Genomic DNA, 26,392 nt, shown 5'->3' with positions numbered 1-26,392 from the left:
ATGGTACACTTTCCGTCCCACACTGTCCAGGAATTTATTGTCCTTGACCGGCGGAGTGGAGGAGTGTGGCTTTAGACGCTTGGCCTTTCTTTGTGCGGACTCAACCACAACAGAGCGATGATCCAGTTGAGGCTTTTGAAAGCCTGGTGCTGACTGGACGAGGTATGTGGAGTCAGCCTTCTTGTTAACTGGTGACACAGATGAAGGAGATTCCCAGTTTTTCTTTAAGAGATCGAGAAACACCTGGTGAATGGGGATGGAAGCGATGATTTTTGGAGCATCCAAAAATTGAAGCAGTTCCATCATCTGGTGTCTGTCATCGGTCTCAGATTGCAGCTGAAAAGGTACAATTTCGGACATCTCCTTTACAAAATTAATAAAGGAGAGATCCTCTGGAGGAGATCTTTTTCTACTCTCTGTAGGAGAAGGCGGTGATGGTAAATCTGTGTCAGAAGATGTATCATCACCCCAGGTATCATAGGGATCACTTGGGGGTTGAAGCCCCGATGGACCAGGTTGAGGATCCAAAGGCATCGAAGGAAACCTTGGAGGAACCGGTGGTACAATCGGTACTGGGAACGGCATCGAGGGTTTCGGTGCTGCCGATGGAGTCGGTGCCGGTCTTGGAACCGATGGAGCCAAAGGATAAATCGGTGGAGATATTCGAGAAGGCACCGATGGGACCACCCCAGAAGGGGGAATCAGGAACTGTGTTTCTCCCGCCGATGAAAATCCAGTCGGAGACGATGGCGCTGTCGGTGCTACTGGAATCATCGATGGAAGGGCATGTACAAGTGCCTCCATACGTTGTAGTAGCGGTGCCAGCGCTTCCACCAAAGGTTCGGTGGTCGGTTCCTTCCTCGGTGGCGGAGTCGGTGCCGGGGTCGATGCCGGTGGCGGTGCCGGAATCGGTGCCGGAGACGGTGCCAATGGAGGTTGGAATTTTTGCATCGCTTTCTCGATGGCCTCCTGGACCAGCCGGTCCAGTTCTGCCCGGAGACCAGGGGTAACAATACCCGGCTCGACGGGAGAGGGAGGCTGAGGCAGAGCCGGAGGGACTACCGTAACCGGTGGGATCACGGCTCCCACACCCCGAGAGGGTGAGGGTTTCCTCGATGCCTGCGAACGAGACGTGGACGGTGCCAAGTCTGATCGAGGCCTCTTAGTCGGTGGCTCGGCTTGTTCAGAGGTCGATGACTGTGGATCCTCGACAGGCCGAGACTTGTGCCGTCGATGGCGATGCTTGTCCTTCCGGTCTCCTCGCCCATCCGGGGAGGGGACAGGAGTCGACGGCCGAGAAGTCATCGATGGTGGACGGTCACCGGAGGGTTGACTATGGTGGTGCAACTTCGACGGTGCCGGTTCCGATGACGTCGATGCTATCGATGGCATTGGGGTGGGTGCATGGAAGAGGAGCCCCATCTTCTCCATCCTGGCTTTGCGACCCTTAGGTGTCATTAGGGCACATTTGGTGCAAGTCAGGACATCATGCTCACTCCCCAAACACAAAACACAAACCCTATGGGGGTCAGTGATTGACATAGTCCGGGTACAATCCGGGCATCGACGGAACCCCGTCGCCATGGCTTAAGGCCAAATTTAGTCGCGGGCTCGGTAATTGCCAACAGGCATCAAGGGCCAAATTCGACAGTAGTCGAAGAAAAAAGGCAAAAAACTTACCGGTTTCCGCGGAGGTGACAAAAATTTGTCGAAGGGAGACCCCTGAGGGGCAAATTTTCTTCGGAAAGAAAAATACCGAATTCCTGTCAGGAACGTGGTAAGAGAGCTCCTTTTACCGCGTGGCAACTGCTGCGCGGAAAAAAGAAGACTGAAGGGAGACCCCTGCTGGCTGCAGGGTCGGTGCCTTGCTGGGCATGCCCAGTAGGGGCCAGTCAAAGTTCTGTTTAAACTTTGACAGAAGTTTTCCGTGGTGGGCTCCATCCTCGATGTCACCCATTTGTGAGGACAACCATCCTGCTTGTCCTGTGAGAAATTAATCTAACAAAGGGAAAATTTTAAATTCTAATGTTATTATATTTCGTGCTGTTCTCTATTATTTCAATTCTTCTCATATTTGCTGTTTCTCCTTTTATTAACCCTGTTTGGACTTCTTGCATTTGATTCAAGTGCTTTTCTGGATTCTCAAATTTCTCTGAATGTTGTTTAACCTTACTATCCATTGTACTATCTTGAACTTGCAATTCAGACATTTTTATCTCTAAATTTTTCATAGAAACTTTCAAATCCATCAATAAAACTCATATATTTTCTAAGGAAATTTTATGAGTCTCATTCACTTCAGAACTCTCTTTCTTAGGATTCTTCTTTCCTGATTTCGGGTAGTGTTTACTCCTTGATACAGAGGATGGCTACCCCCCCTTCAGCGCCCTTAGGTGTTGATATTGAGGGATCCGAGGGCTGATAATTCTCTCCGTTGTTTTCCTCCTCCACTTCCAGCAGGTGGGCCCCCGTACTCCCTCTTACTATCTCCACATCTTTCCTATCCCCCGCCCCGATGTTAGGCATCAAATCTACACTTTCAGTGGAGAGTTGAACCTCTGAAAATGAGTCAAATGTGGGATTGGGCGCATCTGGAGTCAAGGGCGCACCGGGGCTCAATGAGATCTAATGCTGTTCCTGGGATAACATAACCTGCTCCTGGTTTGCATCCAATTCGGAACCTCCTCCCGGTGTATTGGCACTTAAAGTCCTGAGAAAGTTATCGATTAATAATTGAGAGGGGGCAGGACTAAGAACAGTCGGGGCCTCCAGACGTAGTCTGCCCTTTCTCTTAGTATGCGGCATTATTTAGAGGAAATGGTTCTTAAATTTCTCAGTGCATCTAATTTTTCAGTTCTAGGATCATCAATGAAGAGAGAGAGAGGTAATAAGTTAAGCACTTGGTAAAACTTACTATTTCAGCGGATAAGATATTGTTCCCATTTAACTTCTGTGGAATCCAAACAAAGCCGCGCGCCGCAGGGAGGGTTGGTTTTAACACTACCAACCCCTCCCCTCAGTGACGTCAGTGGCCGGTCTCAGCTGCAGCTCCAACGAGCAGTCCTCCTTCAGGGAAACAGCAGCAACAAACATGGGAAAAATAGTCCAGATAAGCAAGGCCAGGAACTCCTTACCCCACCAACGTAATTCTCCTCTCCTTCTCTCCAATCCTTTTTTAAACACAGCTATACTAACTGCACTAACCACATCCTCTGGCAACAAATTCCAGAGTTTAATTGTGCGTTGAGTGAAAAAGAACTTTCTCTGATTAGTTTTAAATGTACCACATGCTAACTTCATGGAGTGCCCCCTAGTCTTTCTATTATTCGAAAGAGTAAAAAACCGATTCACATCTACCCGTTCTAGACCTCTCATGATTTTAAACACCTCTATCATATCCCCCCCTCAGCCATCTCGTCTCCAAGCTGAAAAGTCTTTCCTCATAGGGGAGCTGTTCCATTCCCTTTATCATTTTGGTAGCCCTTCTCTGTACCTTCTCCATCACAATTATATCTTTTTTGAGATGCGGCGACCAGAAATGTACACAATATTCAAGGTGCAGTCTCACCATGGAGCGACACAGAGGCATTATGACATTTTCCGTTTTATTCACCATTCCCTTTCTAATAATTCCCAACATTCTGTTTACTTTTTTGACTGCCGCAGCACACTGAACCGACGATTTCAATGTGTTATCCACTATGACGCCTAGATCTCTTTCTTGGGTAGTAGCACCTAACATGGAACCTAACATTGTGTAACTATAGCATGGGTTATTTTTCCCTATATGCATCACCTTGCACTTGTCCACATTCAATTTCATCTGCCATTTAGATGCCCAATTTTCCAGCCTCACAAGGTCTTCCTGCAATTTATCACAATCTGCTTGTGATTTAACTACTCTGAACAATTTTGTATCATCTGCAAATTTGATTACCTCACTCGTCATATTTCTTTCCAGATCATTTATAAATATATTGAAAAGTAAGGGTCCCAGTACAGATCCCTGAGGCACACCACTGTCCACTCTCTTCCACTGAGAAAATTGTCCATTTAATCCTACTCTCTGTTTCCTGTCTTTTAGCCAGTTTGCAAACCACAAAAGGACAACGCCACCTAGCCCATGACTTTTTACTTTTCCTAGTAGCCTCTCAAGAGGAACTTTGTCAAATGCCTTCTGAAAATCCAAGTACACTACATCTACCGGTTCACCTTTATCCACATGTTTATTAACTCCTTCAAAAAAGTGAAGCAGATTTGTGAGGCAAGACTTGCCTTGGGTAAAGCCATGCTGACTTTGTTCCATTAAACCATGTCTTTCTATATGTTCTGTGATTTTGATATTTAGAACACTTTCCACTATTTTTCCTGGCACTGAAGTCAGGCTAACCGGTCTGTAATTTCCCGGATCTCCCCTGGAGCCCTTTTTAAATATGGGGGTTACATTAGCTATCCTCCAGTCTTCAGGTACAATGGATGATTTTAATGATAGGTTACAAATTTTTACTAATAGGTCTGAAATTTCATTTTTTAGTTCCTTCAGAACTCTGGGGTGTATACCATCCGGTCCAGGTGATTTACTACTCTTCAGTTTATCAATCAGGTCTACCACATCTTCTAGGTTCACCGTGATTTGGTTCAGTCCATCTGAATCATTACCCATGAAAACCTTCTCCAGTACGGGTACCTCCCCAACATCCTCTTCAGTATAAACACCGAAGAAAAGAAATCATGTAATCTTTCCGCGATGGCCTTATCTTCTCTAAGTGCCCCTTTAACCCCTCGATCATCTAACGGTCCAACTGACTCCCTCACAGGCTTTCTGCTTCGGATATATTTTAAAAAGTTTTTACTGTGAGTTTTTGCCTCTACAGCCAACTTTTTTTCAAATTCTCTCTTAGCCTGTCTTATCAATGTCTTACATTTAACTTGCCAACGTTTATGCATTATCCTATTTTCTTCTGTTGGATCCTTCTTCCAATTTTTGAATGAAGATCTTTTGGCTAAAATAGCTTCTTTCACCTCCCCTTTTAACCACGCCGGTAATCGTTTTGCCTGCTTTCCACCTTTCTTAATGTGTGGAATACATCTGGATTGTGCTTCTAGGATGGTAATTTTTAACAATGACCACGCCTCTTGCACACTTTTTACTTTTGTAGCTGCTCCTTTTAGTTTTATTCTATTTTTCTCATTTTATCAAAGTTTCCCTTTTGAAAGTTTAGCACGAGAGCCGTGGATTTGCTTACTATCCCCCTTCCAGTCATTAATTCAAATGTGATCATATTATGATCACTATTGCCAAGCGGCCCCACCACCTTTACCTCTCTCACCAAATCCTGTGCTCCACTCAGAATTAGGTCTAAAATTGCTCCCTCTCTCGTCGGTTCCTGAACCAATTGCTCCATAAAGCTATCATTTATTCCATCCAGGAACTGTATCTCTCTAGCGTGTCCCGATGATACATTTACCCAGTCAATATTGGGGTAATTGAAGTCTCCCATTATTACCGCACTACCAATTTGGTTAGCTTCCCTAATTTCTCTTAGCATTTCACTGTCCGTCTCACCATCTTGACCAGGTGGACGGTAGTATACTCCTATCACTATAGTCTTCCCCGACACACAAGGGATTTCTACCCATAAAAATTCAATTGTGCATTTAGTCTCATGCAGGATGTTTATCCTGTTGAACTCTATGCCATCCCGGACATAAAGCGCCACACCGCCTCCCGGGTGCTCCTCTCTATCATTGCGATATAATTTGTACTCTGGTATAGCACTGTCCCATTGGTTGTCCTCCTTCCAACATGTCTCTGAGATGCCAATTAAGTCTATGTCATCATTCACTGCTATACATTCTACTTCTTCCATCTTACTTCTTAGACTTCTGGCATTAGCATACAAACATTTCAGAGATTGTTTTTTGTTTGTATTTTCATTCTGCTTTTTAATTGATAGGGATAAGTTAGAATTTTTTTAGCTGAGGTGAGTTTTTAGTTGCAGGCATTTGGACTACTTTTCTTATTATTGGAACCTCACTGTTGGGATGCCCTAATTCTAATGCATCATTAGTATCCTTTGAAGATACCTCTCTCCGAACCATGTGCTGCTGAGCGACTGTCGGCTTTCCCCTTTGTTCTAGTTTAAAAGCTGCTCTATCTCCTTTGTAAAGGTTAGCGCCAGCAGTCTGGTTCCACCCTGGTTAAGGTGGAGCCCATCCCTTCGGAAGAGACTCCCCCTTCCCCAAAAGGTTCCCCAGTTCCTAACAAAACTGAATCCCTCTTCCTTGCACCATCGTCTCATCCACGCATTGAGACTCCGGAGCTCTGCCTGCCTCTGGTGACCTGCTCGTGGAACAGGGAGCATTTCAGAGAATGCTACCCTGGAGGTTCTGGATTTAAGCTTTCTACCTAAGAATCTAAATTTGGCTTCCAGAACCTCCCTTCCACATTTTCCTATGTCATTGGTGCCCACATGTACCACGACAGCCTTCATGTATGTCTTCCCACCTTGGCCATTGATCGGCAAAGGGCTCCGGTGGGTAGAGATCCATCTAACGGAGGTCATTCTGATAGCTCCAGAATGGCCGAGATGTCCCTGGTTTGTGGACCTTCTCAATCTCGCGGTGGACGGTCCTCTGCGGTTTCCGGTTGCCCCAGACCTGCTGCATCAAGAGCCTGTTTGTTTGGAGGACATCGATCGCTTCTGTCTAGCGGCATGGCTTTTGAAAGGCAGAGGTTAACTCGCAAAGGCTATTCTCCGGCTGTGGTAGCTACACTTCTCTGATCACGTAAGACTTCTACCAATCTCACATATGTTAGAGTATGGAAAATTTTTGAGTCTTTGTGTTTGGACTGTGAGATTGCGCCTACCCGGGCCTCGGTGTCAGATATTCTGTATTTTTTACAATCCGGTCTTTCTAAAGGGTTGTCATGTAGTTCTCTCAGAGTGCAGGTTGCGGCACTTGGTTGTTTGCGTGGTTCCATCCAGGGTGTAGCGTTAGTGGCACATCCGGATGTAGTTCGATTTCTTAAGGAAGCAAAACACTTGCATCCTCTGCTTCGGCATCCTTATCCGTCGTGGAGTTTGAATTTAGTCCTCACTGTCCTTTGCTCAGCACCTTTTGAGCCTTTGAAGAGATCGACTCTAAAGATCTTACCTTAAAGGTGATTTTTCTGGTGGTCATTAGTTCGGCTCGTAGGGTGTAGAAACTCCAGGCGTTTTTGCTGCAGGGAACCCTTTTTGCCGATTTCAGACTCGGGCATTTCATTAAGGACGGTTTCCTCTTTTCATGTCAACCAATCGGTGGAGCTGCCGGCCTTCATGGACTTAAACAGTTCGGATCCTTTGGCTAGCGACTTGCGGAAGGTTGACGTTCGCAGAGCTTTAAAAATGAGTTTCGTGTGACTGACCATCTTTTTGTGTTGTGGAGCGGTCCTAAATGAGGACAGCAGGTGTCCAAAGCTACTATAGCTCGTTGGCTAAAGGAGGCTATTAGTTTGGCCTATCTCCTTTGTGGTAGATCCCTTCCTACAGATCTGCATACCCACTCTACATGTTCACAAGTGGCGTCTTGGGAAGAGTGTCAAATGGTATCACCGCAGGAAATTTGCAGGGCGTCTATGTGGAAATTTCTGCATACTTTTGCGAGACATTACAGATTGGATGTCCAGGCTCCAGTTTCAGGAGGCTTTGGAAAGGGAGTGCTTCGAGCGGGCCTCTCCAGATCCCATCCCAGGTAAGAAAGCTTTGGTACATCCCAGGAGTTTGGACTGATCCGGGTACGTACAGGGAAAGGAAAGTTAGTTTCTTACCTGATAATTTTCATTCCTGTAGTACCACGGATCAGTCCAGAGCCCCGCCCATCAGAGGCACGGAAGAATGGGAGAGTCCGTTCGGTTCTTATCTATTTTGTTATTTCAGATTCATAGAGATTTTTAATGTTTTGTCCTCAAGTGGTTTTTTCAAGGTTCTGGTCCCAGGAGGGTTCAGTGGACCAGTTTGTTTCTTTTATTATATATAGTTATAATGGTTTTGAGAGTTCCATTCTGCTTTGACATTGAGTAATACTGCCGGACTGTAGGTGGCACCATTCTATTTATAGGTGGAGCGTTGTTATGGTAACTGCTCTGTCTCCATCTGCTAGAGGGGGGAGGGCAAAACCCAGGAGTCTGGACTGATCCGTGGTACTACAGGAATGGAAATTATCAGGTAAGAAACTAATTTTCCTAATTTGAGGAAGTATCCCAGAACGAAGTTGAATGCATGATAAAAAAACTGAATCCCGCCCCACATAAAATTGACACCATTCCCACCACAGATATAAAAAAACTAGCTGATATAACCACATACACACTAACCAAAATAATTAACCTATCACTCAGTGAAGGAGTTATGCCAGACTCACTCAAAAATGCAATAAAACCGATTCTGAAAAAGAAAAACAGTGACCTAACCGTATTAAGTAACTATAGACCTGTTTCAAACTTACCCATGATCGCAAAATTAATAGAAAAAGCAGTACAAAAACAACTAGCAGAACATCTAGACAACAATAACATACTCTTCCCATCACAACATGGCTTCAGAAAACACTATAGCACCGAAACGTTACTTATCTCTCTTACAGATACAGTACTTCGCGGATTTGACAGCGGAAAACACTACATCATGATACTGCTAGATCTGTCCGCAGCATTTGACACAGTAAACCATGACATACTATTGAAAAGACTGGAAGAAATAGGATTACAAAACAAAACAATTAAATGGTTCACATCCTACCTTAATAATAGATCTTATCAGGTACAGATAAAAAACTCAATATCAGACAAAATCACACTAGAGACAGGAGTCCCCCAGGGTTCGGCACTCTCGGCAACCCTATTTAACATTTACATGCTCCCCCTCTGCCACCTACTGGCTGGGCTAGGGATCATACACTACATATATGCTGATGACATTCAATTAATTCTACCAGTTGAAGAATCAATTGAAAAAACACTAAACTTTGCAATGTTATACCTAGATGTAATTAAACAACTATTAAACCAAATGGAACTAGTAATCAACATTGAAAAAACAGAATTTATACATCTTGAACGAAAAAACATCGAAAGAATTCAAAATCCCATTCAACTTAAAAATGACAAATCAGTAGAATTAACTGATAAAGCTAGAAACCTAGGAGTAATTATAGACACTGAACTGAGCCTTAAGCAACACATATCAATAAAAGCAAGAGAAGGCTACGCCAAACTAATGGTCCTTAGAAGACAAAAACCCTTATTAAATCAGGAACACTTTCGTACAGTACTACAAGCATTAATATTTGCCAGCACGGACTACTGTAACACACTTTTCCTAGGATTACCATACACCACTATCAGACCACTGCAGATACTACAGAACTCGGCTGCCAGAATACTTACTGGTAAAGGCAGAAGAGATCATATCACCCAAACACTTGCAGATCTACACTGGCTCCCAATAGAACAGAGAGTTCAATTTAAAACACTATGCACAGTTCATAAGCTAATTAATGACGAAAATTCTGACTGGCTAAACACCGCATTACGATTACATGTCCCTCAAAGAAATCTCAGATCAGCCAATAAAGCTCTGCTAACCATACCCTCAGTCAAAACAGCAAAGTTGACCCAAGTTAAGAGAGAGAGCACTATCTTTGGCAGTCTCTCTGTAAAATGTTCAATATCACATTAAGTTTAACTTTAGCATATCACCCGCAAACAAATGGCCAGGCCGAAAGGACTAATCAGTCTTTGAAAACATTCCTGCGATCATATGTCAACAACCAGCAAGATAACTGGGTTGACCTCCTGCCATGGGCAGAACTATCCCATAACACCCATATCGCCTCTTGCACGGAGGTTTCTCCCTTCGCTGTAGTCTTTGGTCATCAACCTCGCCTAACCCTGCCGGTTCCACTCCGTGTACCCTCACCTGCAGCCCAATCTACAGTACAAACCATACGTCAGCTCTGGAACCAAGAGAGAGAGCAGCTCTGCCAAGCAGCTCACCGGGCCAAAGGCATCACAGATGCCCATCGTCGGACCGCACCTCTGTTTCTGCCTGGACAAAGAGTCTGACTTAGTACTAAACACATCCGGCTACGCTTGCCTTCCCAATGGCTAGCTCCCAAATTTATTGGTCCATTCCCCGTCCTTCGATGCATAGGAACAGTCATCTACCAGCTGAAACTTCCAGCTTCCATGGGAATTCACAACACGTTCCACTTGTCACTACTCAAACCCTTGGTCCTCTCCTGGCCTTCCCGAAGGCCTCCTCCACCGACGCAACACTCAGCAGAACCTGAAAACACCTTACAAGTATTAGACGTCCGACGCCATCGGGGCCACTAGAAATACCTCCTTTTGTGGGAGGGCTTCGGCCCGGAACAGAATTCATGGGAGCCCTCTCACCATATTCTTGATAAAAACCTTCTGCAAGACTTCCATCAACACCACTCAGAAAAAACCAGACTGGTAAGGGGGAGGGCCTAGAAGGGGAGGTACTGTTGTGCGTCCTGGCCGCTTGGGTGCCACAACTGGGCCTGCTCACCTCGCGCTGCCCTCTACTAGCTCCGGTCTTACCGCTGCTGCCAGCTCCCGGCGTCCCCAACTCTCACCACAGCCCTCTCCGGCTTCCTCCATGCTGCAGGCCTCACAGCAGAGCTCCCGTCGGGGCTCCGCGTCTTCAGCCGCCTCAGCCCCGCCCCAGGCACGTGCGCAGCCGACGCCCTCAGTTTTAAAGACCGACTGACACATCCTGACGACATTACGTAGCCCTAGTATAAATAGCGAGGCCTTGTCCCCAGGACCTCGCCTTGCAATCGGGTTGACACCTCTAGTTTGCCTGTTCCTGATATCTGATCCTTGTTCCAGCATCCTTACTCAGGTAGTACCTTCTCAGACTGATCTCTGGTACTGACCTCGGCCTGCCTGACTACTCTCTTCGTCTGCTGCCTGGAACTGACCACTGCCTGCCTGACTACTCTCTTCGTCTGCTGCCCGGAACTGACCCTCGCTTGCCTTGTCTACGCTCGGACTGACCTTGGTATTGACCCCTGCTTTGGCTAACCACTTCTGGATGGATACTCTGGCTTGACCCTTGCACTTCACTCGGATACTCTCTTTTGGCCTACCGTGACTACCAGACCAACCTGCTTGGATTCCAACCACGGCCTTCATCCGACTAGACCCGCAGGCGCTGCCTGTCTCGCTCGGAGAACATTCCTGAACTGTTACCTCCCTGAGGTCTCCGGAGCTTCCAGTTCGGGTCTAGTCCATCATCTCTGCATCAGCCGCACACCCTTGCTCGTGGTGGGCACACCCCTCCGCTACCTCTCCGGGAGACCATCTGAGGCCCACCTAAGTCCAGGTGGTCTGGGTACCCAAAGGCTCAACCTGCGGAAACCCCGGACTGTTATTGGTGAAGCACTAGCTAGCCTCTCTTGTGTGCTCCACCTCGTGGTGGTGGGCGCTCTCTGGGTCCGAGCAGAGGGCCGTACCAATCCAGCACCAGGCCAAGGGTCCACCTCCAGCGCAACAAAATGTTGGTAACGTTGTCTGGTTGAGGTGGAACTGATACCACTTTTAATAAGAAATTGGGATAAAATCTTAGCATCACTCAATTTTAAGTCAAATCTGTTTTTATTGCCATCAAAAAACTACAACAATATGCTGAATCACTGATGTATCCTGCACAGTGTCCAGCACCATCAACTGAAATGCATGAACAATATACAGTAAACACAGGATCCCCCTTACCCTATGTCCATCCCCACCCCTTTTAATGTAAATAGTTTTATTTATTTATTTATAAACTTTTCTATACCGACGCTCATGAAAAAACATATCGCACCGGTTTACATATAACTCAAGGTTGAAAAATACATCGAACAGGGTAAAATTAACTGACAGCTTAGTCCAGAAATTAACGGTGGGGAATAAACAAACCAGATATACAAGCCATCAAAGTGTATTTGCTACTTAGGCATTTCAAAAGCCGAAGAGCGGAATAAAGAGCATTAACATGAGTTCAATCATCCATACCCAAATACCACCCCTTTCCCTCCCAACCCCTAGATGTATTATCAATAATGGTGAGATTACTTACCTGATAATCTCGTTTTCCTTAGTGTAGGCAGATGGACTCATTACAAATGGGTATAGTATGCTCGTGCTAGCAGTTGGAGATGGATCTGACGTCAGCACGTGGTACATATACCCCTGCAGGAAGTGCAGACGCTCAGTAATCTTCCTTGCAAAAGCTGTATGGATACATGTGTGACTGACCGATTGATTAACTGAACATGATTAACCTGATCGATTGACAGAAGCTGGAGACCGCCAGTGTTCTCAACCGGAAGGCGTCGACACCCGGCATGGTGGATGCACTATGTAAGGAAACATGGCTTACCTCGAAACGGTAAATCCCCATATATATCGGCAGCCGGGCGGGATGCTGAGTCCATCTGCCTACACTAAGGAAAACGAGATTATCAGGTAAGTAATCTCACCATTTCCTAGTGTGTAGCAGATGAACTCATTACAAATGGGATGTACAAAAGCTACTCCCGGACTGGGTGGGAGGCTGCCCGAGGTACGTTTAGGATTGCCTTTGCAAATGCTGAGTCCTCCCTGGCCTGGACATCCAGACGGTAGAATCTGGAGAAGGTATGGATGGAGGACCACGTTGCCGCTTCACATATCTCTGCAGGCGACAGCATCCTGGTTTCTGCCCAGGAGGCTGCTTGTGCTCTGGTAGAGTGAGCCTTGACTCGTAGAGGTAGTGGTTTTCCCGCTTCTACGAAGGCCGCTTTGATAACTTCTTTGATCCAGCGAGCAATAGTCGCTCGTGAGGCCGCTTCTCCTTGCCGCTTCCCACTGTGAAGGACGAACAGGTGGTCCATCTTTCGTACTGTTTCCGACATCTCCAGGTATCTGGACAGCAGCCTGCCGATGTCGAGATGACGCAGTATTCGACCTGCTTCCAATTTCTTCAACCCTTCCGTGGTTGGCAAGGATATGGTTTGGTTGAGGTGGAAGTGTGAGACTACTTTGGTAAGAAGGAAGGAAACGTGCGAAGATGGATAGCCCCTGGGGTGATCCTGAGAAACGGATCGCGGCAGGCCAGCGCTTGTAGCTCTGAGATGCGGCATGCTGAGCATACGGCCAGCAAGAACACCATCTTCAAGGTTAACAGCCGGAGGGACAGTCCTCGGAGGGGTCTGAAGGTGGGTCCCGCTAGGAAGTCCAAAACTAGGTTGAGGTTCCACAGAGGCACTGGCCATTTCAGTGGCGGGCGAATGTGTTTGACTCCTTTCAGGAAACGTGAAACGTCTGGGTGTGTGGCAATGCTGTTGCCGTCACACCTGGGGCCGTAGCAGGATAGTGCTGCCACCTGAACCTTGATTGAATTGAGGGACAGACCCTTCTGAAGCCCATCTTGCAGGAAATCCAAAATGATGGGGATTTTAGCGGCATGTGGGTTGGAGCTGCGAGTTTCGCACCAGGCTTCAAATACTCTCCAGATCCGTATGTAAGTCAGTGATGTGGAGAACTTGCGTGCTCAGAGGAGTGTATCTATTACCGCCCCCGAGTATCCCCTTTTTCTCAGTCGAGCCCTCTCAATGGCCAGACCGTAAGAAAGAATGGAGCTGGATTCTCGTGGAGGATGGGACCTTGTCTCAGTAGGTCCCTGTGAGGGGGCAGGGTAGGGGATCCCCTGCCAGCAGTCTTCTCATGTCTGCGTACCAGGGTCTTCTTGGCCAGTCCGGGGCCACCAGAAGAACTAGGCCTCTGTGTCGCTGAATCCTGTGTATAATGGCGCCCAGCAGGGGCCATGGGGGGGAAGGCATATAGCAGGATTCCCTGAGGCCATGGTTGCACCACGGCGTCGATCCCGTGGGAAAGAGGATCTCGTCTGCGACTGAAGTATCTGGGTACTTGAGCGTTGGACCTGTCTGCTAGCAGGTCCATGCCCGGAGTCCCCCACTGATCCACAATCATCTGGAAGGCCGTGGGTGACTATTGCCATTCCCCCGGGTTTAGGCTTTCTCTGCTGAGGAAGTCTGCCGTGGTGTTGTCCTTCCCGGCGATGTGGACGGCGGAGATGTCCTGGAGATTTGCTTCCGCCCAACCCATCAGGAGGGCTATTTCTAGGGATACCTGTCGGCTTCTGGTTCCGCCCTGTCGGCTGATGTATGCCACTGTGGTGGCATTGTCCGACATCACTCTGACTGCCTTGTTTCGAAGTCTGTGCGCAAATCTCAGGCAGGCTAACCTGACTGCCCGTGCCTCTAGTCGGTTGATGTTCCACCCCGACTCTTCTTTGCTCCACCGCCCTTGGGCGGTTAGCTCTTCGCAGTGTGCCCCCCAGCCGCTCAGGCTGGCATCTGTAGTGAGTAGGGTCCAGGTTGGGGAGGACATTTTCGACCCCTGGCTCGTGTGGCCGGGCTGCAGCCACCACCGTAACTGATTCCGTACTCTGGCCGGTAGAGGGAGACGCACGGTGTAGTTCTGTAATCGTGGACTCCACCGAGCTAGGAGGGCGCATTGTAACGGTCTCATATGAGCCCATGCCCATGGTACTACTTCCAGAGTGGATGCCATTAAGCCGAGGACCTGTAGATAATCCCTAGCTGTGGGCCTGGATGTGCTCAGCAGAGCCTGCAAACAATTCCAGAGTTTTGATCTCCTCTTGGAGGTCAGGCTGACTTTGTTTCCCTGGGTGTCGAATCGGACTCCTACGTATTCCAGCGACTGTGAAGGCTGTAGGGAACTCTTGTTCATGTTGACTACCCATCCTAGGCTTTCCAGAAGAGATATGACTCTGTTGGTTGCCCGGTGGCTCTCCTCCGGTGATCTTGCCCTGATCAGCCAATCGTCTAGGTAGGGATGGACGAGAATTCCTTCCTTCCTGAGGGACGCCGCCACCACTACTATTACCTTGGTAAAGGTTCGCAGGTGTGGTGGCTAACCCGAAGGGTAACGCCCGGAACTGAAGGTGTTGGTTCAGGACTTTGAAGCGTAAGTAGCGCTGGTGATCCCGATGGATTGGGATATGCAGGTAGCGTTGAAATAACCGGCTCCGGATAACCGCGCCTCCTCAACTGACGCCTCTCAAAAGCCAGGCCGCAAGACAGAAGCGATCTGCCTCCTTGAAAAATATTGGTCCCTAGCGTAGAAGACGTGGCAGCTGACCGAGACGAAGGGGACCCTCCACCGTCAAATTGCGCAGATCCGTGAACCACGGTCGTCGGGGCCACTCTGGCACAAGGATCACCGGCCCTTGGTGTGCCTCTATCCTGCGGATGACCTTGCCCACGAGGGGCCACGGTGGGAAAACATATAGGAGACAGTAGCGCGGCCAGGGCAGGACCAGCGCGTCCACGCCCTCGGCGCCGCGCTCCCGCCTGCGGCTGAAGAAGCGGGCGGTTGCCATTAGGTCTACGTGCGGTGTCCCCCATCGCCGTACTATTATCCGCATCGCCTGCTGCGAGAGCTCCCACTCTCCGGGATCCAAGTTTTGTCGGCTGAGAAAGTCCGCCTGTACGTTATCCACTCCCGCTATATGCGAGGCTGCTAGTCGTTGGAGGTGAAGCTCTGCCCACTCCATCAATTTGTCGGTTTCCAGAGAGTCCAACCGACTTCTCGTGCCTCCCTGGCGATTGATGTACGCCACTGTAGTCGCATTGTCCGATAGCACCCTGACTGCTTGATGGCGTACTATGGGGAAGAAACCCTGTAACGCCAGACGGACCGCCCTGGTCTCCAAGCGGTTGATGGGCCACTTCGACTGTTCCTCCGTCCATCGACCCTGGATTAAGCTGTCCTGACAGACCGCTCCCCAGCCTGTGAGGCTGGCGTCCATGGTGATAATCACCCAATCCGGGTCCTCCAGCGACACCCCCTGAGCTAGGTGCCGTGGTTCCAGCCACCAATAGAGACTGATGAAGGTTCCTCTCGGAATCGGAAGGATTGCCTGAAAATCTCTCGACACCGGCTGCCACCCGGAGAGTAGGGATCTCTGCAGAGGCCTCAGATGCGCAAATGCCCAAGGAACCAGATCGATGGTCGAGGCCATGGTCCCCAGTACCTGCAGGTAGTCCCAGGCAGTGGGCGTCTCGAGCACCATAAATCCTTGAATCTGCTGACGCAGAGAATGAGCTCTGTCCGGATGCAAAAAAACCCTGGCATTCTTGGTGTCGAAGTGAGCTCCCAGAAAATCCAACGACTGGGATGGGACCAGGCTGCTCTTGGTGAAGTTGACAATCCATCCCAGAGATTGGAGAAGTTGTACCACTCTGTCAACTGCGAGGATACACTGCGCTCATGACTTTGCATGGATGAGCCAATCTTCTAGGTAAGGATGCACAAGGATGCCTTCCTTGCGCAAGGTTGCCGCCACTACCACCATGATCTTCGTGAAAACCCGTGGAGTTGTGGCCAGGCCAAAGGGAAGAGCGCGAAATTGGAAGTGTTGACCCAAAATTTTGAAGCGTAGGTAACGCTGATGAGCTTGACAAATTGGTATGTGGAGATACGCCTCCGTGAGATCCAACGAAGCCAAGAATTCTCCCGGATGAACTGCCGCTAACACTGAACGGAGTGTCTCCATGCGGAAACGAGGAACTCTGAGGGACCGGTTGACCTGCTTGAGATCCAGGATAGGACGAAAAGTACCTTCCTTCTTGGGAACCACAAAGTAGATTGAATAATGCCCCCGGCCCAGATTGGCGGCTGGCACCGGCACTATGGCCCCCAATTGAAGGAGACGATCGAGGGTCTGCCACATGGCTCCCTGTTTGATTAAGGACCCGCAAGGGGAAAGCAGGAACCGGTCCCAAGGAGCGCAAACAAAATCCAAAGCGTAACCGCGTCTTAGAATATCCAGAACCCATTGATCCGACATGATTTGGACCCACTCTTCGTAGAAGAGAGCAAGGCGACCCCCCAGTCGAGGGACCACCTCGCGGGTCCGTCTGTCATCATTGGGTAGATTTAGCGGATGTACCAGCACCCTGCGCTTCCTTACCCTGGCGGCGCCCACGAAAGGGCCAGTTCCAGGAGTGCGAACGAGAAGAGGGAGCCCGAGGTGGCTGTTGCCTCTGAGGACGCACTCTCCGCTGGTTACGATAACGGTTTCTGGAGTAATTATATGATCTTGACGAACGGGGTCGATCTTCGGGCAACTTGTGCACCGCGTTCTCATTAAGGGACTTGATGATCTGATCCAAGTCTTCACCAAAAAGATACCTACCCTTAAAAAGAAGGAACCCCAAACGTGTCTTGGAAGAGGCATCAGCCGACCAATTGCGAAGCCAAAGGAGCCGACACGCTGAGACCGCCGCCACCATGGTTCGGGCTAGGACCCTTAAAAGATCATATAAAGCATCCACTCCATAGGCAACCACGGCTTCCAGTCTGTCCGCCTGGTGAGCCTCAGCGTCTGGTAAGGACTGGGAGGTGAGAAGCTGCTGCATCCACCGAAGACCTGCTCGCTGTGCGAGGGAACTGCAGATAGCCGCCCGCATCCCTAAGGCCGAGACCTCAAAGATACGCTTGAGGTAAACCTCCAGCTTCCGATCCTGCATATCGTTCAACGCCGTCCCTCCAGTGACAGGAATAGTGGTATGCTTTGTGACCGCTGATACTGCAGAATCTACGGTGGGAACTTTGAGAATTTCCAAAAAATCGGCCGGCAGAGGATACAATTTTTCCATGGTTCTACCGACCCTAAGGTTGGCCTCCGGGGAATCCCATTCCCAAGTGATCAACTGCAAGATCTTGTGATGAGTGGGAAAAGACTTGGCTAGAGGCCGCAGTCCTGCTAGGAGGGGGTCCCCCTTCTTGAGAGCCGGGTCAGGCCCCACTGGTTCCGGAGGGGGGATCAATATCCATTTCCTGGAGGATGTAGGGAATGAGGTCATCTAACTCCGCCGCTTGGAAGATGCGGCACCTGGGCCACCATGGTGGGGTCGTCCACGTCAGGGTCCTGGGATTGTCCTTCCCCCGACGAAGTCTGTATTATCGATGGTGTTCCGGTAGGGCCACGAGATGTCCCCGCTCCCCCGCCTACTAAAGGGGGGGCGAGCCTGAGGAAGGGTCCCACCCAGGAGGGTAGGACATGGTATCTTGGGGGGAGAGGGTCCCCAGGTCCCGAAGGTCATGTCTCTGCTCTGAAGAAAAGCCCTGTGCATCAGGACTATGAATTCAGGGGAAAAGGCCTGGCATCCTGAGGGGTCACCCCCCGGGGGATCCCCCCCTCTGCCTACCAGGATTAGACTCGGAGTAAGGGTCCAAAACGGGCCTAGAAGTGGGGAACGGATTATCCGTGTCCTCCTCAGAAAGCGCGGCATCAGAATCTTGCAACAAAATGGCCATCGTTCCCGCGTTGAGAGGGAGCGGGGCCTGGCACTTCCTTCCCCAGCGGTCTGCAGCTCGAACGTCCTTGTTAGTAGCTGGCGCACATTCCCCCTCGGGGAAACAGCCTGAGCACAGACCCTCTTCAGAAAATAATCCGGCCCTGTCGGAGCCCTCAGAAGGCGCCGACCTGGCGATGGACGCTTGCCACGGTCCCCCACCGACCTGAAGAAGAACTGGCGGGGAATTACCCTCCCGACAGCAGGCGGCCCTGGGGAATGGTGCTTCGCGGGGCCGCAGGTCGGAACGTCGGTCCCTCCCCAAAAGGGAGGGGGGAAACCTGGGTCAGGAGGGAGAGGCCGACGCTACCGACTTTCACCTCAGAGAGCCGAACGGAGTACAAAGAATTGCAGTCTTCTGCTGAAAAAGAAGATGAAACAAAAATACACTTACCCCAACTGAGCCCTCAGTGAGGAAAATGAGAAAAGAAAGAAAGAAAAACAGGCAACAGCCTGTCAGCAAGTCACCAGGCTAGAGAGCGATGAGCCAGCACCAGCGGAGAGCTCTCCCCCTGCTGTAAGAGGAGCCTTAGCAAAGTGACCTAAACTGTAAATTTAAAACTTCCTTTTTTTTTTTTTTTTTTTAAAACTTGATCCCCCTGAGGAGGTAGCCCTAAGCTAACAAGCTGGGGACCACAAGTCCCCTGCTCACATCTGCTGGAGTCAGAACGTTACTGAGAGCTGTTACAGGGGAGGCGTGGTTATATGGTTCCTCGCCTGGGAATTTTGTGTTCTGACTCCATCTGCTGGACATGGAACATAACCCACCATCTGGAATGATCCTGGTATGTACAGGGAAGAGGGAAAAGTGTTTCTAGATAGAATAAATGCTGAGAAAGTATCTGGGGTAAACAGGTTTCAGATGATGTGGAATATAGAATCAGTGGAAGTGATGCTTGGTATTCCCAGAATTAATTAATAGGTGCAGTAATCTAGAAGGATGGGAAGTATTAGAAGAAGAATAAATGGCAGAGGTGTTTAGCCCTTCATAAGGAGTTAGTTTTGATCCTGACAGGAGCACAGGTATTGAAATGTTGGTAGGATTTAAGGACAGAATAAGCTGGTACATAGGACAGCTAAGACTAGCATACAGTTACAATGAAAAGAAGTAACAAGTCAGTTTTTATATATGCACCAGATTATCCAGTAAATTTGTTAGGCAGAGATTTATTACAAGCCACGGAAATAGAGCTTTCTTTTGCATCAATCTCCAAAGTTGTGCATTCAGCCAGACAGTTTGTTACTTTCACATACAGACAGGAACAGTTTCTATAGGTGCCTGTTTCAATTGAAGCCCTTCTATTTTTTAAACCTTGTCCAAGACCTTCAGACTTCCAACTGATGCATCTGTGATTATCTAAACAATCTATTAAGTACAGTATTTACAGGATCTGTGTGCAAGGCACCCTACAGAACTACTTTTATAAAGAGCATAGAAAGGAAATAAAATAAATTCTACCAAAGTACAAAATTGTCTGTCCCAGGTTTCATTTTTAGGAATTAAGCTAGGAGTTGATGGTACAAGTATTGATGGTGCATTTGCAGGACCATTAACAAAGGTGGCAGATTTTCAATCTTTGAATTACAAAGCACTACCATTATCACCTTAAGAAAAGGAACACAAAGGGTTTTAAATCCCAGATGGAGAACAGTTCACTCACCACACCTTGTGTAGTATTTCCCAGTTACTTAACAAAAGAAACAAGAAATTTGCTTAACTGCTATTTGCTGAATTAAGATATATCATAATGTTAATTTCAATAATGCTGCAATTTCACTTTAACTATAACCTTACTTTATTGTATGCCAGAGTTTATATCTTTTCAGATTGAAAAAGAAAACACCTTCCTTGCCATTTGAGCTGTAAAGCTTGAAGATTATATTTTTCCTCAGTTTGATTTTCTCATTTTTAAATAGATCATTTTAATTTTAATTTTTGTTTTATTCTGGATCGATCCAAATACGTTTTGGTCTACTTTTTGAGCTCAAATATGTTACTTGTTATCTGTTTTTTGTGTTGTATGTGTGTCATGACACCTGAAGAATGCAATGAATGAATCTGTGTGTCAGTTTAGTGAAATGCATGTGTCTGTGTAATGTCTGAGCACTTAAATTCATATTACCTAATTATAAAGAAGGATTATTATAGCAGATGTAGGGATTACTAGATAGAGGGAGCTAAGGCCATGACAGAATTTGTCTCATTGATTAATTTGAATTTGTTTTGCTTGTTATATTAGGCTTTAAATAACATATACATCTAATACTGATTTAAGAGGCTATGCTCGGATGTCAGAAATCCACCCAGCTGAGAGATCTGCACACGTCAAATGTCATTGATTTCAGAAATCATCCCATCCTATGCACAGAAGTCATCGTGCACTTTTCATCATATGGACATTTATTTCATATGTGATAACTGATTGTCAATAACAAAAAATATGAAATGATACCCCTAGTCAATATTTTAGTTATATACACATTTAAAATTGTCACTATTTAGATTTTAAGTTAATACCACAGTCTGAATTGAAGCAGTCTTTAGTAGCCTTACAGTTCCAGTATTTTGTAGCATTATGCAGTCCTATACCTTATAATGAGTATATGCATTTACTTGCTGAGTCAGTGAGATGATTATTTGATATGTTCTTTTTACTTTAATCTATGAAAGCTAATCTGATCACACTAACCAAACACCCTGTCCCACTGCTGGCCACTTGACAGTGTGATATGTCTTGGTATAAATCAAATATTCCCTTGAGGTAATTCTGCTCTATTGCTGCTTCTGCACAAGTATTTTTCTGTACCCAATATACTGAATTTAGTGAGCCCCTTCCATTTTTCCCTATATACCTTTTTGAGCATTTCTCCCTACCTATTGGTTTCTTTACCTAGAGTTTAGTCACAAGCGCTCACAGATGTGCTCTGGTAGTGTGACACTTCTGTTCACCTAGGCCCATTTCTGTCTATGACCAGAACATGTCTTATTTTTTGCAACACTTTTATAACTTGTCCCACAGGATGTATGCACAACACAGTATGAGTCCTTATGCTGTCCTTCACTTTTCTGGTAACGTGCATTGATTATATCCCTGCTTGCCATTGTAATGAATATTATCCTGGGTAGTTGTTTACAATAACAGTATTCCTTGTAAAGACTTGCCCAGTATACCTAGTATTATATGAGAAACATAATATTTTCATACTAGTCTCTCTTTGTTCTTCTTACCTTTACCTGTTACACCACTATTGTGTAATTACTTGACTCTGAAAAATAACATATGTGGTCTTGCTATTATAAATTAGGTCCTTTTTATAACGCAGGTATCCTTATAGCTCAATCATAGAGCTAATGGCTACCTAGTGAAACTTAGTTATTCTGTTATTATTTGTCAATTAGAGAGTGCATGTCTGCCTATGAGTCTCATTTACTTTTAGGGGGGGGATCTAGAGGGATAACAACACACACAAGGTTAGCTGTTAGCCTACACATTTAGCCCATTTGCCATAGTCACTTTTCACCGTTCTGTCTTCACCTCTGGTACTTGGGTGTACCACTTTGCCATTTGTAAGTGGCACAAGAGGGAAATGAGAAGTATGCCTGAACAGAAAACCAACATGGAGAAGGAAATCCCCAGAAGCCTCTGCGTGTCTTTGGCCTGCCTGGGCTGAATGGACTGAGTGACTTTCTGAGCATGGATATCTGTAGAGACAGGCAAGCTGGCACCAGACAGGTGATGTCTATTCATAGAGTCACCACAGGGGAGCTTCAGGCAATATTCTCAGGAGTTTGTAATCTACACAGTTACAGACATGTTGATTGCCTTTACAAGTAAGAGTTTAACAGAACAAAGAAAGTCATGGGAAATGGGCTACACATCCTGGGAAGCCAATCAGGGATAGTTAGGGATGATTTAATCATGCATTTGACATCACAACTTATGTAAATGATTCTTTGGGCAGTCACGCAAGTCTAGAAGCTTCCACAATATTGTATGTTATCTATAAAAGAAGGATCACTTCCTGTATACAAAGAGATGCTGGTCAGTTTGTAAGACTAAGGGCACCCAGTACCCAGCATCTCCCGAGAACACTTATATTGATTAATAAAAATATATTATACTTTTACTGAATCTAAGTGTTCTTGTGTCCCTGGCCATAAGCATAGAGTAAGCTTTACAAAGGATCCTGAGGTACCTCAATATCCAATTCTAAAAGGACATGGGGAATAAGGTGCTCCAGCTCCTCTTTCTGAAATAGACGCAAAACTCTAGGATCATTTCCTTCCAACTGTGTGCCTGAAGCTGGATCATTTTGATCGTGATCTGGGTCCACCGGAGATGGATCATGCAAGCCAGAAGGCGTGACTACCCGAACCCAGGAAGTCCCATGAGGGCCCTCTAAAGCACCTTGGGAGCCATCCACACGACTCACCTTAGCAGGAGGGGGAGCCGGGGTAGAGCCATCATGCGTGTCAGATATGCATTGTGCATGAGAAGCACAAATTCCGAAGAGAAAGGAGGTGGGGGAGGGGGCCCCGAGGGAGGTGCAGCAGCAGGAGAGGGTCCCGGGACTGCCCCCCCTGCGGGGAGGGGGGCCTCTGGAGTTAACATGGGAGGTGCAGGGAAGGAATCCACGTGTAGGCTGCCATTTAGCTGCATTTCAGCAGAGTCCCCCGAAATCAAGATGGCCATCGTTCTCGCGCTCGGCGCGAATGAGGCAGACCCTCCTGATGGCCGCCGCACTTGCGATTGCAAGGCCTGCCGATCCGCAACTCTCAAGGGGAGGCTCCGAGAGCAAAGCCCTTCGCGGGAGAGCCTCGTCCCGGGCTCCCTGTAGGCGGAGCATCGCGCCCAGCGCGGCATGGGGTTGAAAATGCGGCTGACTTGCGAGAGTAACCCCCCCCCCCCCCCCCCCGAAGCCTGGCAGGAGCAGGTAAGCCGGACTAACCTCCGCTCTGAACAAATAGCACAACCGCCTGTAAAGACAAATACAGGGATTGGCTGAGGAAAGCCACGTCCCAGCCAGCACTGCCCCGAGGCAAAAACTTCTCTGGGCAGCCAGTTGCAGTGCAGGGGGAGAGGCTGGATCACCAGCTTACACCCCCACGAGCCAGGACACTGCTAACATTCACCTACCTGATACTAAAACAGGTGAAAATACAAAAATCTCTCTTTGCCTCAGGTCGTCTTTGTTATTATTATTATTGTCTACTAATGGACAAGAAAGAAACTAAGTAGGAAAACTTTTCTCAAAATCTTTTTTTTTTTTTTACAACTGATCCATTCAAAGGAATAAATTAATGTGAGAGGAAATAGGGGAACAAAACCCGCCCTAACTTTCCAGCCCCAAATCTAAATTTCTGCTAAAGCGGGACCACAGGTTCTGCCTTCCTTCATCTGCTGGAGACAGAAGAATACTGAAGGGACGCAGGGGGTGCAACTGGTTATCAGAGGGCGCCCTATAAGTTTTTCTCTGTCTCCATCTACTGGAAGGGAGGCATAACCCACGGTCTGGACTGATCTGGGTACGTACAGGGAAATATATTTTTTTAATGCTTGCAAAAATATATTTTTAAAATTTGAAAAAGTAAAAAAAAAGTACATTAGAAAGAGATGGCCAAAAGCCACAAGGGTGACCACTGCTGGAGAAGGCTTCTATGAAAATTGGCTTTATCCAGCCCAACTGCTAGGAGGAGGCTGGCTCAAATCTGTAAACATGCCTTCTTTCCTTTTTTCCCAAATTCTGGAATTCTTTCCCAAAGGAGGCCAGACTAGCCACTGACCTATTGACGTTCTGCCATAGAATAAATAGCTGGCTCTTCTGCCAAACCTACCATTCTTAGCCAACTCACTAGCCACTTCCTCATCTCTGAACATTGCTATAGCTGCTCCACCAATACTAAAACTCTACTTCATGACCTATTTTATCACTTTTTCTTCTTGTCATGTGTCAGCAGGGACCTTTGATTTCAGTTCTTATTTTTCCTGGGAATTTCAATGTTATAACAGCACGGCACTGGTTTCCCTATGCTGTCCTTCCAGTGTGCCAACAGTAGGGGTAAGGGAGCAAATCACTCTCTGTTAGCAATGGCAACTAGTAACGGGCACACTTGCTCTCTGGGAGCCAGACTGTGGCACCACAATAATGCTTATTTCACTGAAGGGTTTTCTGGAATTGTAATGAGTTTCAGCCAAGTCAGATTTGAAGCAGAAGATTTGGACTGAAAGAGAAGCTCTGTAATAATGCTACAGTGAAAAGATGAAGCATCCCACTACTCTCCTGACTTACTATCGCTGGATCCTGGTGAGGATGGCAGATAGCACAGCCTGGACCTCCACAGTAGAGCATGTGCACACCATGGATTTCTTCTGCTCCTGCAGAAGCTCTGCTACATACTGAAAATAAAGCAGGAGTGTGAGAATATGGCTATGTAATGCAAGTCTCTCTGATAATTAGTGGCAGCCACTGCCTGCACAGCAGACCCTGAAAGGGAGATTGTTAATTAGACACTGTCATGACAAGCTGTAGCCATGTCAATAATCTGCTACTACCAAAATGGGGCAACTGCTGCAACACTCTTCCATCAGCAGTGTTATATGAGCAAGCCCAGGGCAGAATCACAGGGATCATTCACGCAGTACTTGGGAAGCATTTTATAACTCAGCTTGCTCCTATCCAATCTGCTCAGAACCTTGCACATCACTACAAGTTTCGGGCATTGAGGTTAGGGCGAAGGACAGTGAGCCCAGAAGCATCACTGAGCTTTCATTGATGAGTAACTTTCATCACAGTACTTCTGGGTATGAGTCTACAGACAAAGCTTCATTGTGCCTTATGCCACACACAAATATGCAGACACACACTTCACCAATGCCCAGATACAGCAATTTGTCTCTAATCATCTGGCTTCTTGCTCCAATTTGTCACATTGTTACCTGGCCCTGCCAGTCTGTCGTGTTCACTAGAATCATATTTTCTGGAAGAGCACTGTCCGACACCAGAATCTGGTTCAGCTGGTCATAAACCAGCTTTCTAGGAATCTATCAGGCAAACAAAGGTGAAACTGGACGTTAGAACTCATCTGGGGAGGACAGAAAGAGCAACAATCATCTGAAGAGCCATTCTAGGCTTCATCATTTCACATGCACTAATACTGATGGAACATACTGAAGGGACAGCTCTGCACTATCTAAAGCGTACCAATGATTTAAGCAGTATGTTTCTGGCTACAGAACTAAAAAAATGAGCTTGTAGCATTTACCGAAGCTTTCAAGATATCAAGCTGTAGAAAAATTGCTAAGAGACTTTGTCCCATTAGATGGAGCTACAGTTTTACCTGTTAATTTTCTTTCCATGAATTCTGCTATACCAGTAGATTGTGTCCCCCTACCAGCAGATGGAAGCAGAGCCCACAGATTTTTCCAGTGACATCACAGCCACTATGTGTAGGTGGTGCAGCACAGCAAGGATCCAGTATTCCTATGACAAAGCACTGAAAAAGCAAATGTTGCTTACCTGATGTAACAGGTGTTCTCACAGGACAGCAGGATGTTAGTCCTCACAAATGGGTGACATCGAGGATGGAGCCCAACCACGGAAAACTTCTGTCAAAGTTTCAGGAACTTTGACTGGCCCCTACTGGGCATGCCCAGCACGGCACTAACCCTGCAGCCAGCAGGGGTCTCCCTTCAGTCTTGTTTCAAAGCTACAGGCAGTGCCGAAAAATAACATAATAAAAAAACGAACCCAACACCGCGGGGTGGTGGGCGGGTTTCGTGAGGACTAACATCCTGCTGTCCTGTGAGAACACCTGTTACATCAGGTAAGCAACATTTGCTTTCTCACAGGACAAGCAGGATGGTTGTCCTCACAAATGGGTGAGTACCGAGCTGAGGATGTCCTATCGTGCTCCAAATGTACCCAACGGCATCCGCACCCTACC

The 26,392-nt window shown here is 47.3% G+C and overlaps 1 protein-coding gene across 2 annotated transcripts in view; it reads right to left on the bottom strand.

The window, feature by feature from the left end:
- The window catches only part of PACS1 (phosphofurin acidic cluster sorting protein 1), a 478,069-nt gene that overhangs the window by 163,975 nt on the left and 287,702 nt on the right, over positions 1–26,392 (bottom strand). For both annotated transcript variants that reach the window (XR_003858449.1, XM_029614641.1), the window contains exons 14-15: positions 25,386–25,490; positions 24,739–24,845 (exon numbers count right to left, since the gene is read on the bottom strand). Coding sequence is in view for 1 of the 2 variants with exons in the window: in XM_029614641.1 (XP_029470501.1) it covers positions 24,739–24,845; positions 25,386–25,490 (212 nt within the window). In the remaining variant the exon portion in view is untranslated. The remainder of the gene's footprint in view (positions 1–24,738; positions 24,846–25,385; positions 25,491–26,392) is intronic.

This window comes from Rhinatrema bivittatum, chromosome 8 (assembly GCF_901001135.1).
Source record: "Rhinatrema bivittatum chromosome 8, aRhiBiv1.1, whole genome shotgun sequence".
Classification (NCBI taxonomy): Eukaryota; Metazoa; Chordata; class Amphibia; order Gymnophiona; family Rhinatrematidae; genus Rhinatrema; species Rhinatrema bivittatum.
This window is presented reverse-complemented; position numbering and strand designations above follow the sequence as displayed.